This window comes from Balaenoptera physalus (genome assembly GCF_965194825.1).
Source record: "Balaenoptera physalus genome assembly, chromosome: 13".
Classification (NCBI taxonomy): Eukaryota; Metazoa; Chordata; class Mammalia; order Artiodactyla; family Balaenopteridae; genus Balaenoptera; species Balaenoptera physalus.
In genome coordinates this window covers 47,681,047-47,693,859 of record NC_138892.1, presented here as the reverse complement: position 1 = coordinate 47,693,859, position 12,813 = coordinate 47,681,047, and the positions used below count along the sequence as shown (strand labels likewise).

Here is a 12,813-nt window from a genome sequence, read left to right as displayed (position 1 = left end):
TTATCTATCTATCTATCCAAATTTATTTTTGAAGTTTCACTTGTAAAGTGTCCTACTTTGTTTCTGTGACCATTTAAAAAGCTCCAGGCCTTGCCTCTTATTCCTTCCCTTTTGTAATTACTGTTCATCCCACCTGGATCAGGGGCCACTTTACCCGTCTTTGAAGTTGTTGGTTAAGATTATCTCAAGTTTGAGGTTTTGTGAATTCTTCTGTGAGTATTCTGAGTTACTGCATTTGGCTTTGAAATATTATATTTAGATATTAAGAATGTTTGACCTTAGGAACTCATAGCTAGTCCTAATGAAGTAATGAAGGTGTTTACTGGGAAAATCCAGCCAACTTAGTGCTTCCATTCTGCTTGTCAGTTTAATTGCTCTCTACTACATTTTGAGGCCAACTCTTTTTTTTGGGGGGGGGGCGGGGTTGTCAGGGTGATAGAATTAGTGTAAGCTAACATGTGTGTGTGTGTGTGTGTGTGTGTATATATATATATATATATATATATATATATATATATATATATCTCCTGATTAGTTCTTATGGAATCAAAGCAAATATAAAATGTCTTAGTTACATGTTTTAGATCTGTATTCAAAAAAGACTTAAGAAATATTGCTTTTGGTACAACATATTTCATGTATTTTTCTTGGTGAAATCTCAAGTTTTTACTTCTCCTTTGTTAAAACATGTGATACGAGAGTTGAGAGAGAAGGTGTTCAGTTAACAGAATTGATATAAGCCCTTTATATGTTTGCTTGAAGAAAGCTGACAAATTGTATATACCAAATATTTGAACAAATTTTATATGTAATGTAGAATGAAGTATGATTTTGTTTTTAAATTAGTTTTTTAAATTTCTGTTTATCAAATTGACTTTAATATATATGATATAACCAGTAATTTTAATATATTTCAGTACAGTGTTGACATATCCCCTACCACTACCACTGTAGTCTGAGCCACCATCATCTCTCACCAACCTGTTTCCCTGCTTCCACTCTTCTCCCCTCTTTTGTCCATTCCTTACAGAGTAGCTACAATCATATTAAATATATACATAAATAAAATATGCCAAATTATGTCACTTAAACTGCCCACGGATCCTCTCTCTCTCTTTTTTGTTTTTGTTTTTTTGTTTTTGTTTTGTTTTGTTTTTTGGCTGCGTCGTGCAGCTTGTGGGACCTTAGTTCCCTGACCAGGTGTTGAACCTGGGCCCATGGCAGTGAAAGCACCGAGTCCTAACCACTGGACCACCAGAGAATTCCCCCAAATCCTCTCTTGACTTCTCATTTCACATAGAATAAAATCCAGAGTCCCCCAGGCCTGCAAGGCACATGATCTGCTCACACTAGTATCTCTGACTTCAGTTCCTACCGTCTTCCACTGAATTCATTCCGCTTGAGCCGCACCACTGAGGACCTTGCTGTTCACTTTGCACTGACTGCTCTTCCTGTCTGTCTTTACCTAGTTAGTTCCTTTACTTCTCTGCTTCATTGTTACTTTCCTAGTTTCACTCTTCCTGGCTAGTCTAAAATACTTTTCTACTCCATTTCATCATTCTGTATGGAATACAGGACACACCCTTTAAAATTAAATAAAACTAACTTTTTTGTTGTTGTTGTTGCTGTGCGCTGGCTTTCTCTAGCTGCGGCAAGCGGGGGCTACTCTTCCTTGTGGTGTGCGGGCTTCTCATTGCGGTGGCTTCTCTTGTTGCAGAGCACGGGCTCTAGGCATGCAGGCTCAGTAGTTGTGGCTCGTGGGCTCTAGAACGCAGTCTCAGTAGTTGTGGTGCACGGGCTTAGTTGTTCCACGGCACGTGGGATCTTCCCGGACCAGGGCTCAAACCCGTGTCCCCTGCATTGGCAGGTGGATTCTTAACCACTGCACCACCAGGGAAGCCCAAAACTAGCTTTTTTGGAAAAACTTACTATGTTGTCTTCCTTTTTCTTTCTGATTTTGCCATGGATCAGAGAATTCTTTGTTTCATACCAGTACCCATCCCTGGGACTGGGGCTTGCATTTGAAGGCAGAGTATTACACTCTTACCTCTTTTCTTTTTTTTTTTTTTTTTTTTTTGCTGAAGTCATGTAAAAATAATTAGTATTTTCACTGTTGTGTAATTTCTGTGTTGAAGCACACAAAACAAAAATGAAATTCTACATGTTTGTGTTTTCTCTCCCTCCCTCTGGCACACACACAGTGAGTCTGGGAAAATTTGGTATTGATGAAAGAGAACATTTCTGTTTTCCTCTGTCTGAGGCATTTCACGTGTTTAGTTTTGCTTTCAAAACAGTAAAACCTCTTTGCACAGTATTAGAATGAAGTTTTTTTATTCAGTACAATTAATTTCAATTTTAGGATTCTAAGAGTCTGTAATTGGTTTTGATGATAAATGTTACATCACAATTGTTAAGAGTTCACTTTGCATCCATTTGACTTACGTACGTAAAATTTGATGAGAGATATCCTGGTACGCTCCTGAAATTTTAGTGAATTCTGCAAGTTTCATGCCATTTTCCTGTGTTTATCCTTTTTTAGAATTAGAACTCAGTAGTAATTGTCCTTTAAAGAGAATTAAATGTATCCTTAACTTTTACAAAACAAACCTTTAAAATCTCATGTGTAAAGAGTCTTAATTTACAGACTCTAAAGTGCTTTTTTCCACTGTTACTTTTCTGAAATAAAACTCACTAAAAAAACACCTCTCTTTCCTATTAGGGACTACTTAGGGGGTTAAGAGGCTAGGCATGAGGGATCCTACCTAGTCCCTAAAATTACATTCAGAGTTATAGAAGCACTTGCCTGAGATTCACCAGGGAGTCCACTGCCCAAAGAAAATAAAGTATGTTCTAACAAATTAATAGATCCTTGAAAATATCTTTCTGTATTTCACACCTAAAGAGATATATAGCCTAAAAACATAAAACAAAGCAGTAGTTAAGTTGTCTTCAGACTGGTGTTCATATTTAACTGAATAGCTTTTTCTCAGACTTCAACAGGAAGAATACTTAAATATTTGAGTTTCTTACAGATTTAACAAGGAACTTAAAATATAAAGCAATTATTAAATAACATGGATGTTTTCAACAAACTTGCACATCAAATTTGGCCTTAAGATCTGCAGTATACCAATTCACCATGTCTGCTGATTAACAGTAGTAACTACAGTGTTTCCTTTTGAAATGAGAAGTAAAAGAAAGTTCCTTTTTTCTTACAGTGGAAGAAAATACCCTTACATTATGGTACACTTCATAATGAGTGTACCAGATGGATGTCAAATTTGATGAGTTTTTCCCCATTTTTTTTTGTGAAAAAATATAGTCACTGTGTATTCTAGTCTTTACAAATCTCTCCTATCATGACATTTCAGTTTACTTTGAACTGCAAAGTACTATTAGGGATAAGACACATTGACCTTAATTAAATAACCTGTCAATTGATAGTTTTGGAAGCTTTATACAGGTCACCTTATGGAAAAAAATAAAGTAAAATAAAAATTAGCACAGATTTAGTAATTATCTTGATGAGGGCTCCAAATTACTAGTGTTGGATATGGTAAAGACTTAAAAAGCAAAAGAGTAAGCGGGTTATGTAGTAGAGATCATAAATTTATACCAGGATGATGAGTGGAAAAATTATCCTACTATTACATGAGTGAGAGCTTTTGTGGCTTGAGATAAGATTTCCAGTGTGCCATTATACATGGACTCAAAAAGTGCTGTATCTCAGTAAACTTAGATTGTAAGTGAAGATGATATGCTCTGGAAAACGTAATTTAAAAAGTAGGTGTAACGATGACAAAGACACTAATGTTGAAGATGCATGTGAAAATTTTGAATAATTAAACCCAAACAATTTTTTAAAAATCTTTATATGGGAAAATTATATTGGGTTGCCAATTTTCAAGAATAAGTGATATTTTTTCTTTTAAAATAATTGGAATCATTGCATGTGACAGACTTTAAGTTTCTCCTCTTGATTTCAGGGCCTGAAAGTAAACATTTACTACTGCACTGTTACGACTTTCTCACCTGTATCATTAATTCTTAGTTGATCTGTTTCTTTATCTTAGCAATGCTCCCTTCATTTTATGTTTTCCGCATAGGAGTAAGGTAAAGCCTGACATTTTCCAAAACGTTATTCTTGATAAAAGTAATATTTTTGTTTAGGTGACAAACAGCATGTTTGGTGCTTCAAGAAAGAAGTTTGTAGAGGGGGTCGACAGTGACTACCATGACGAAAACATGTACTACAGCCAGTCTTCTATGTTTCCACATCGGTCAGAAAAAGATGTAAGTTAACCAGTTAAGCTGTGTTTACTCAATAGTATATGTCTGTCTCTTTCTGATTCCTGAAAAGCAGTATATGAACTATAGAGTACCACCTTTGGTTGAGTGACTGTGTTTTAGGCATAGTGCTAGGCCCTGGGGATACAAAGATGATGAGCTTTCTTACATTCTTATTGGAGACAAAATGTTATATGATTCTCAAGTTGGGATATGGTAATACTGTAGTAGGAAGTACTCAAAAGACATGGGGTAAACAAGGTATTACTTCTAGAACATCCATTTTTTTTTAATTTGTGAAATAACTTGCTTTTATATTAAAACAATACTTTTATAAAGAGCAGAAAGCTGATTTGTACAGATTTAAAGATACAATGTCAGGCTGCAGTGAAACCTTTCCTTTGCTTTCTGATATTCTGGTTATAATCCTAGGCCTCAGATAGGCAGACCATCTCTCCTCTGTTAGCTATAAGTGTGCTACAATAGAAAAATTTTGAAGAACTGTATTCAAAAACATGGAAGATGATATATTATAGAAGTATGAGTTAAATGCTTTGGAAGGTTAGTAGTTCAGTAATCCCTTTTGGAATGAAAGGATTTAGAACACAGCCAAGTCATAATTAGCAAATTGATAAAATATTTTAAAATAAATTCCATTGTTGTTTTCAAATTCTGTTAAGCTACTTTAAATTATACGCTATATACTGTAGTCAAACCAGTTGCATTCTTGTGCTTTGTACCTGCCCAACTTTTTTTTCCCTTTCAAACTTTTATAAACTTGCTATTCCTAATTTCCCTGTCTATACAGCAATTTACTCTAGATATTAATCTAATGAGATTCTTACTGATGTTTTAAAACACTTTCAAAATTCTAGGTTTTGTAACAAATGCCATCATTTTTCATTAAAGTTGATCATTAGTAAATTACTTCCTGTGTCTTAGAATTTCACAAATAGGCTTACTCAAGGTTTAAGTTAGAATTTTGGTGGGGTTTTGTTTTGTTTTGTTTTCCTGTTTTGGTGTTATTCCCCTTTATTTTTATTTGAAAATTGTGTCATTTTGGCAACAGACTATCAAGTGCATTATTAGGACTCTTCAAATTTTGTGTTTGGTGGCTTTCTTGTGCAGTTGAGTAGCTGACAGAATAATGTCATCTAATTAATTTTCTGTTATCTTACTGCCTTTCTAGCTATTTGCTATTTGATGTAAATTATAACAATTATTTTTTACATAAATTTCTAAGCTTAAGATTTAATGCTATAGTTAAATAATTTGGGATGTCTTTCCGGTAGCATCACTGCAGAAACTAATCTGCATGTGTGTTACTGTGATTGTACAGTGCAAGTTAAGATTGATGCAAAAATGGTAGTGGAATATTACTTATTGATGAAAAGCATTCTTTCTTATCAGGAAGATATAAAGCTTTCAAACTGAAATTCTTAAAAAAGTATGTGCAGAAAATGAATGACAGAGATGTCTGTCTTCTAGGGAACAGAAATACTGTATTATATGTCAGAATTTTTTAGTCAGAATTCTTACATACAGTCATATACATATGTTAGTTACTATTCCAGGTTAATTGTCACAGAAATAACAGAATGATTTGCTTCACAAAACTTTTTTTTTTTTAATGAATTAATAAGGTAGTAAGACATGGAGATTAAGAATTTGGGCTCTAAAACAGGACAGATATGGGTTTGGATCTTGGCTTTGCCTATTAGCAAGAACTTCTCCAAGCCTCAGTTTTCTCATCTGAAAATGGTAATAATAATATAGTAGCTACTTATAAATTTCTGTGTTGCTGATACTTTTTTCATTACAAAATAGTAAGGGGTATTGCACAAATTTTAGAAAATATGCGTGGGGTCGGGGAGGGGGAAAATTACCAATAATGCTAGTCGGGAATAATTTACGGCTAAAATTTTGATTCTATATTTCACATATTTTTATTTAAAAATATATTAATAGTTAAATCTCTGGGCCATATTGACATGTCTTTCACTAGAAAGTTTGTACCAATTTTTACTCTCATCAGCACTCTCTGTGCCCTTGAGAATACCAGCTATTATCTTTAAGTTTTTACAGATAGACAAAGGAAACTTACTGTTTTAATGTGCAGTAAAACATTGCTTAATTTACACACACACACACACAGGGCAATGTGTCTTTTCCGTGTAGTTGGCCATTTTTATTTCTTCCTTTGTGGATTACTGTTTTTGTGCCATTTTCTATTTCTCTATTGAGAGGATAAGTCTTGTTTATTTGTCAGTGTTTTCCATATATTAAGGTTAATAACCTCTTGTCATAAATAGTTTTTCAGCTTTTTGCTTTCAGGTTTTTTTTAATATAAAAATATTTATCATTTTTATTGAATTTGACTCATCAGTTTTGTGTGGGTTTTTTGGTTTTAATGTTTTCAGTTTTTGAGATCATACCTAGGAAGACTTTCCCCACCTACTTTCTTCTAGCACTTTTGTGCTTAGTTCTACACATATAACTACATTCATTAGAAATGTGTTTTGGATTAAGGTGTGAATTTTGTGGTGCCAGATTACTCTCCTCGTGCCACCCCCCCACCCCCATAAGGTTATCTGGTATCCAGTTGTCCCAACACTTTTTTTATAGTTTAGATCACAGGTTAGAAGGCTTTACCATAAAGAACCAGATAGTAAATATTATAGGCTTTGTGGGCCAAGAGGCTAAATAAAGGATAATATGTAGGTATTTATATAACCATTTAAAACGTGAAAAACCATTCTTAATTTATGCACCCTACAAATATAAGCAGTGTGCTGGATTTGGCCTGCATTCAGTAAATTGCCCACCCCTGAGTTAGACCATTCATTTATGACTAATTGGAATTCTCCCTTATATATACTAATGTCTGATTTTTTTGGCCTGTTTCTTAACTCTTGTTCTGTATATCATATTGATTCTTTGGAAGAACTACAACATAGTTGAATAGCTGTAGCTTTATAGGCAATTTTCACATCTTAGCCAGGTAAGGTCTTTCACATCCTTTACAAAAATGTTTTTTACTGTTGCACATTTATACTGATGTTTACCTTCTTTCAGAAAGGTATGTCTCTCTTCTATTTCTGTTCTTTATGCCGTTTAATAAGTAGGGTTTTATGGTTGCCGTTTTCATTACATTTTTCTAATTGGTTTTTACTGATATATGAAATAGTTTGTACGTGTATATATTTATTTTATAACCAACTACCTTACAAAACTCTTTTTATTAGTTTTTGTTGATTGGGAGTATGGGCTCTGGACATTCTGTTTTATGAGTTTATATCTCAGTCACAGGGTTTACTAGCTGTGTCCTTGGGCAAGTTACTCAGTCTCTGTATGTCTCAGTTTTCTCATCTATAAAATAAGAATAATAGTACATGTCTAATGGGTGGTGGTTTTAAGGACTGAATGATAACTGTATGCAAAACTTATAGAAGACCAAATAGTAAATATTAAATGTTGCTACTATAATGAATAATAATAACATTATGCCATTGATTCTTTTGGTTTTTTCGGTAGTTATGTATACCATCTGCAGATAATGATTATTTGGTGCTTTATAAGGCTTTTGAAGAGAAAAAATTTAAACATAATAAATAAATGACTGGGATAATTTTGTATTATTTTTCTTCCTGGCAACAGTGAGAAAATTATTTTAAATTGTAATTTATGATAAAGGAAAACTGGCCAGTAGTTCAGTGAATCTTTAAGCCAACTATCCAAAAAAAACCCCAAAAGCAAAAAGACCCCCAAAACCTAACCAATTCCTGATTTACCCTAACCATAGAGCATAAAACGTAATTGTTCTTCATCATATGCATGGTTGTAGAAGTACTTGGTAAACTGTTCTTTATAAGATTGTGTGCTGATTAAATTGCTAAGTATTTCTTTAGGGCTGCTTCATATTTTCCAAGGCCTTTTATTTCAAGAGATGCCTGTACATGTATGTGTCTTTCAGAAGAATGCTGAATTTGCTGTTTTTGAGGTATAAAAGTAATATAAATATTACAGATATATTACTTAAATGTTTTCACAAGATTAAGTAAATCGTAGGCAGATGTGGCTTGATTTCTCCCTTTCCCTTTTCCTTTTCTGAATCTTAGCTCTGTCATTTATTAGCTCTGTGGCTTTAGGCAAGTTATATGACCTCTTCCATGCCTTGGTTTCCTTATCTATATGTAAAGCTTGGATACTGATAGTTCCTGTATCATGTAATTGTGTGATTTTTAATTATTTGTTTTTAATTATAATCTTTTTTTGGAGACTTATAGAAAATGAAAAACATTCATATAAGACACAATAGACAACTCTTTGGGGGCAGTATAATCTAAGCAATTTTAGGGTTTTCTTAAAAACTGTATCTGTATTTTGATTGCTAACGTATTTTCTAGTCTTTTGAGTCTTTGTTGCACTCATTTGGTGATTCTTAATTAAGCATAATCATTTTAGACGCACAAACTTGTGGGAACCTCTTTTCCCTTGTTTTAATATGTGCTGTAAAGACATGAAATGTAGCACCTATCCTTACTTACAAAAAAAAAAACTCATGAAACTGATTAGAGTAGACTACTTCCTTGTTTTGACAAATGGCAACCATTTTGAACTCGTACCTAACTTTCATACTTGTGTTAGCCTACAGCAATTATGCCAACTAGGATTTCTCTCACGCCAATTTATAATCAATATTTTGTTAAAATCTAGTATAAAATAAGGATACCTTCTATCACCATTATTGTTGTCATCCTCATGATTAGTGTTTAACTACACACAGAGTCATCCTGGCTGCCTCTCCAGCTCATTGAATTTGTTTCTGTCTCAGGACCTTATGCTTAGTTTTTTTCAGATCTTCACATGGTATTCTCTCTCACTACATCCAGGTATCTGTTAATCTATCTTACCCGAGAAGCCTTTCTGATCACTCTTTTCCTAAGTAGCCTTGTATATACTGTCAGTACTACTACTACTACTACTATATCCTTCTAACTTCTTTCTTGCATTTTAACAGTTACAGCAACTATCTCTTCCTGAAGTATGTATTTATTAATTATTTATTCTCCTGTCTACTCCACTAGAATTTAAGTTTAACAAAGGCAAGGACCTTGCCTCTCTAGTTTACTGCTGTGTTCTTAAACTTATTATAAGATGTAGGAGATAGTGGGCTCTTACTGAGTCTTTTTGTTAGAGAAAAGGAAGGAAATGAGTTGATATTGAAAATAACAAAATTAATATTATTTGCAGATACGATTATTTACCTAAAAAAACTCAAAAATAACCTTTAAAACTTTTAATTTGAATGTATATAAGTATGTCAAAATTTTATATGGCAACAATAACCTAATAGAGTTAAATGTAAATAAATCAGACTTTAAAGAAATTAGAATTAAATGTCAAATAATTTGAAGGCAGTGTTCTAAAAATCTCTTAAATTCATTGCCGTTTAAATAATCTTCAAACTCTGTTATTTTAAAGATAAAAGCCTATTTATAAAAGGGAGTTAAAATGATATACTTAAAAGATATAACAAATTTTGATACATCTACAAAAATAATTACGAAATTTTTCATCCAGTAAATAACAATCATAAAAAAATCATAGTCAGAAAATACCATTTTATTCCTCTTCATACTAGCAAAGAGGGTTTTTGTTGTTGTCGTTTGGTTTTTTGGTTTTTGTTTTTAAGTGGAAGAGTAGCCATTATCTGTGAGGGAACATTGAAGTAACTGCTGTGGAAGCATAATTAATACAAACTTTGTAGAAAACAGTTTAGCAGTGCATATTAAGAGCCTTTAATATACCTTTAAATTTGTGCTTTGGCTCTAACCTAAAATTCAGACAACATAATATAGAGATCTTGGTTGCCATACTTTCTTTAGTATGTTTTGAATGTTAAATGTTCTATAGGAATTAATTACATTGACTATTTCAGCATATATTACACTTTCTGAAAATGTTATTTTTGAAAACTTAATGTTTTAATCAAAATTACTTGAAATATCTGGTAAACTCATAATTTGTTATTGATTTCTGATTCATAAGCTACCAGATCCTATGACTTACTATTTTGTTTTTCTGCCTGCTTCCTTTCTTGTCCCTTTCTTCTTTTGGTCTTTTTAATATATTATCTTCTAATAGTCTTTCTTTTTGTTTACTAGATTTCATTCTGACTTCAGTGGTTTCTTATTTTTTTAACCATACTGTTTTTAATTTTTAAATGTTTTTCATATTCTATCTAGATTTAAAACTTTTTGGGGTTTTTTTGTTTGTAGATATGATATAGGCAAAATCATATTTCTTTGTTGTTTTCATCCTGAAATAAATAACAGAATGCTAGGAATTATATTATCACCATACCTTTAAGTATATTGTACAATGAATTTTTAAGGAACACTTAAAAACTTATATATTTCATTTTTAAATTGCTTTTGTGGTCAGGGAATTTTTATTTAATAATACTTTGTTGCATTTTGAAGTCATTTTTTATGTAGAAAATTATTTCTTGACCATACTGATTTTAATGTTTCTTGAAATAGGTTTTGTGATTGAAGGTACTTTTTATTGGAGGGAATAATTGCGAGAGGTGATCACTATTGGGAAGCATGAGGGGGATAGAATAATTAACACTTCTTTCCTTTTATGGATTGCTGGAAGGAGCCAGATTGGCCTGTTATTAAGTTTTTCAAATATACATTTTGTAAAGCAAAATAATTTTAGAGTTCTTTTGGTCATGGATTTCAGAATTATATCTAGTAACAGTGGAAATAATTTTAGAAATACAGTTTCTAACTTGTTGATTTCCTTGATAGTCTGTATATTAAGCAAAAGGATAAAGGAGCTCTTTGTTGAGTCAGGAAAATAACTTGTATTACATTACTGTTTCTTCTAGTTGCTTCCTGGTTTTTATTGTTGTTTGAATGCAGTGTTGTATTATAGACTGTTTGAGAAATGAGGAAGAATATAGTTGTTATAATGGTTTTAGACTGGGAACACAATAACCTGCTTATTGGTTTCAGCATTCTACTGATTGTGTGACATTTAATCTTTTTCTACTATTTTCCCCCTCTAAGAACACAAGTTCTGCTCCTTATTTTATCTAGAATTCATTTGATAAACTTCTTTCTTTAGCTTCTTAAGCAAAAATGAATATAAAATTAGGGTACTATTCAATAAATTCCCCGAAGGCTGCCCCTCTGATTGCTATTAATGAGAGTCCTGCATTGGGAGGAAGATTAGATTACTAGCAGCAGCTGCTACCATTTATTGAGCACTTAATATGTGTATATCTTATCTAATTTAATCTTCACTTCAACTCTATGAGGTAGGTAGTGTTATTTCCATCTTACAGGAAGGAAACAGAGGCTCGGCTCTCCCATAGGTAAGAGGCAGAATCAGGATTCGAACCTAGATTTTTTTCTGACTCAAAGCCGGGCTCTTTCCACTTATGCTTATATTCCCTACTCTAATATGTCTTTTGATCTAAAGTTGTATATTTTTCTAAGAAATTTACCTTTATACAATTAACTTTCAGCAGTTAAAAAATTATATAAATTTTCTATCATCTGTTAATTGTAGTTAATTTCTGTGCCAGAGTACATTTCTTGTGTATTTTCTTTATGCTTGTAAATAGTGTTTCTACCCCATATTCCTTCATTGTATGTTAAATCCATTTTAAAATCCATTTTTTAGCACTGATATATTTCATGAAGCATGCTTTCGGAGTTTAAAAATACATACCGCTAGGATTGATTTTATAAGAAATTACATATTTGCATTTTTGACACATTTTGAAGCAGTCATTTTAACATCGGTTTGTATAGCTGATCAATGCTTATTTTACTTGGATGGTCTGAAGGTTATAAACCATTAAACAAACTACTTTCATGTTTCTGTAAAGCATTGTTTACTAACCTTCTCTATGTACTATGTACTCACACATAGAGAAAATGATAATATTTAATATGTCATACTGGTAAATGGGTCAGCCTGCTGCTCTTCGACTCAGATATTTGGCCCAGGGAGCCATTCCCCCTTTACCTTCATGTTGTGTCATCTTCTCTACTTTATCTCCCAGTGCTGAGAGGAGTGATATGTTGGCATACCTATAACCCACTTGTGGATGTATAACCTTTGTGAGAAAGTAGACTATAAAATGTCTGTTCTTTGGAGTTATGTGCTCAATAAACATACACATTTCTGGGAAAAGTAAAATTTTTAATGGTCCATTCTAGAATGTTCACATTATGGATCATTCTAAGTCATGGATTCATGCTGGCCAGCATCTTTTATGTGAAGCCTTTGGAAACTATACTCTTACTTTTGTTTATAGCTTATAATGATAACAGAAAATCATGATTGTTAAGGCATTTTATTATAAACATTTTACCTTCTGTCACCAACTAAAGCTTCGTTGTATGTTACATATGTTCTTTGATCTTGTTCTTGCAATTTAGAAATGAACCTTTAATGTGCTTAAAATATTTGCGGTTATGTGGTAATAGTAACGATAATTGTACC

At 32.7% G+C, this 12,813-nt stretch overlaps 1 protein-coding gene across 14 annotated transcripts in view; it reads left to right on the top strand.

Moving 5' to 3' along the window:
* Positions 1 to 12,813, top strand: part of CNOT2 (CCR4-NOT transcription complex subunit 2) — a 109,065-nt gene that overhangs the window by 60,613 nt on the left and 35,639 nt on the right. For 12 of the 14 annotated variants that reach the window (XM_082422787.1, XM_082422786.1, XM_082422783.1 and 9 more), the window contains one exon: positions 4,171 to 4,293. The exons of the other annotated variants lie outside the window; for them this stretch is intronic. In XM_082422787.1, coding sequence (XP_082278913.1) covers positions 4,171 to 4,293 — 123 coding nt within the window. The remainder of the gene's footprint in view (positions 1 to 4,170; positions 4,294 to 12,813) is intronic. 14 annotated transcript variants of the gene reach the window in all.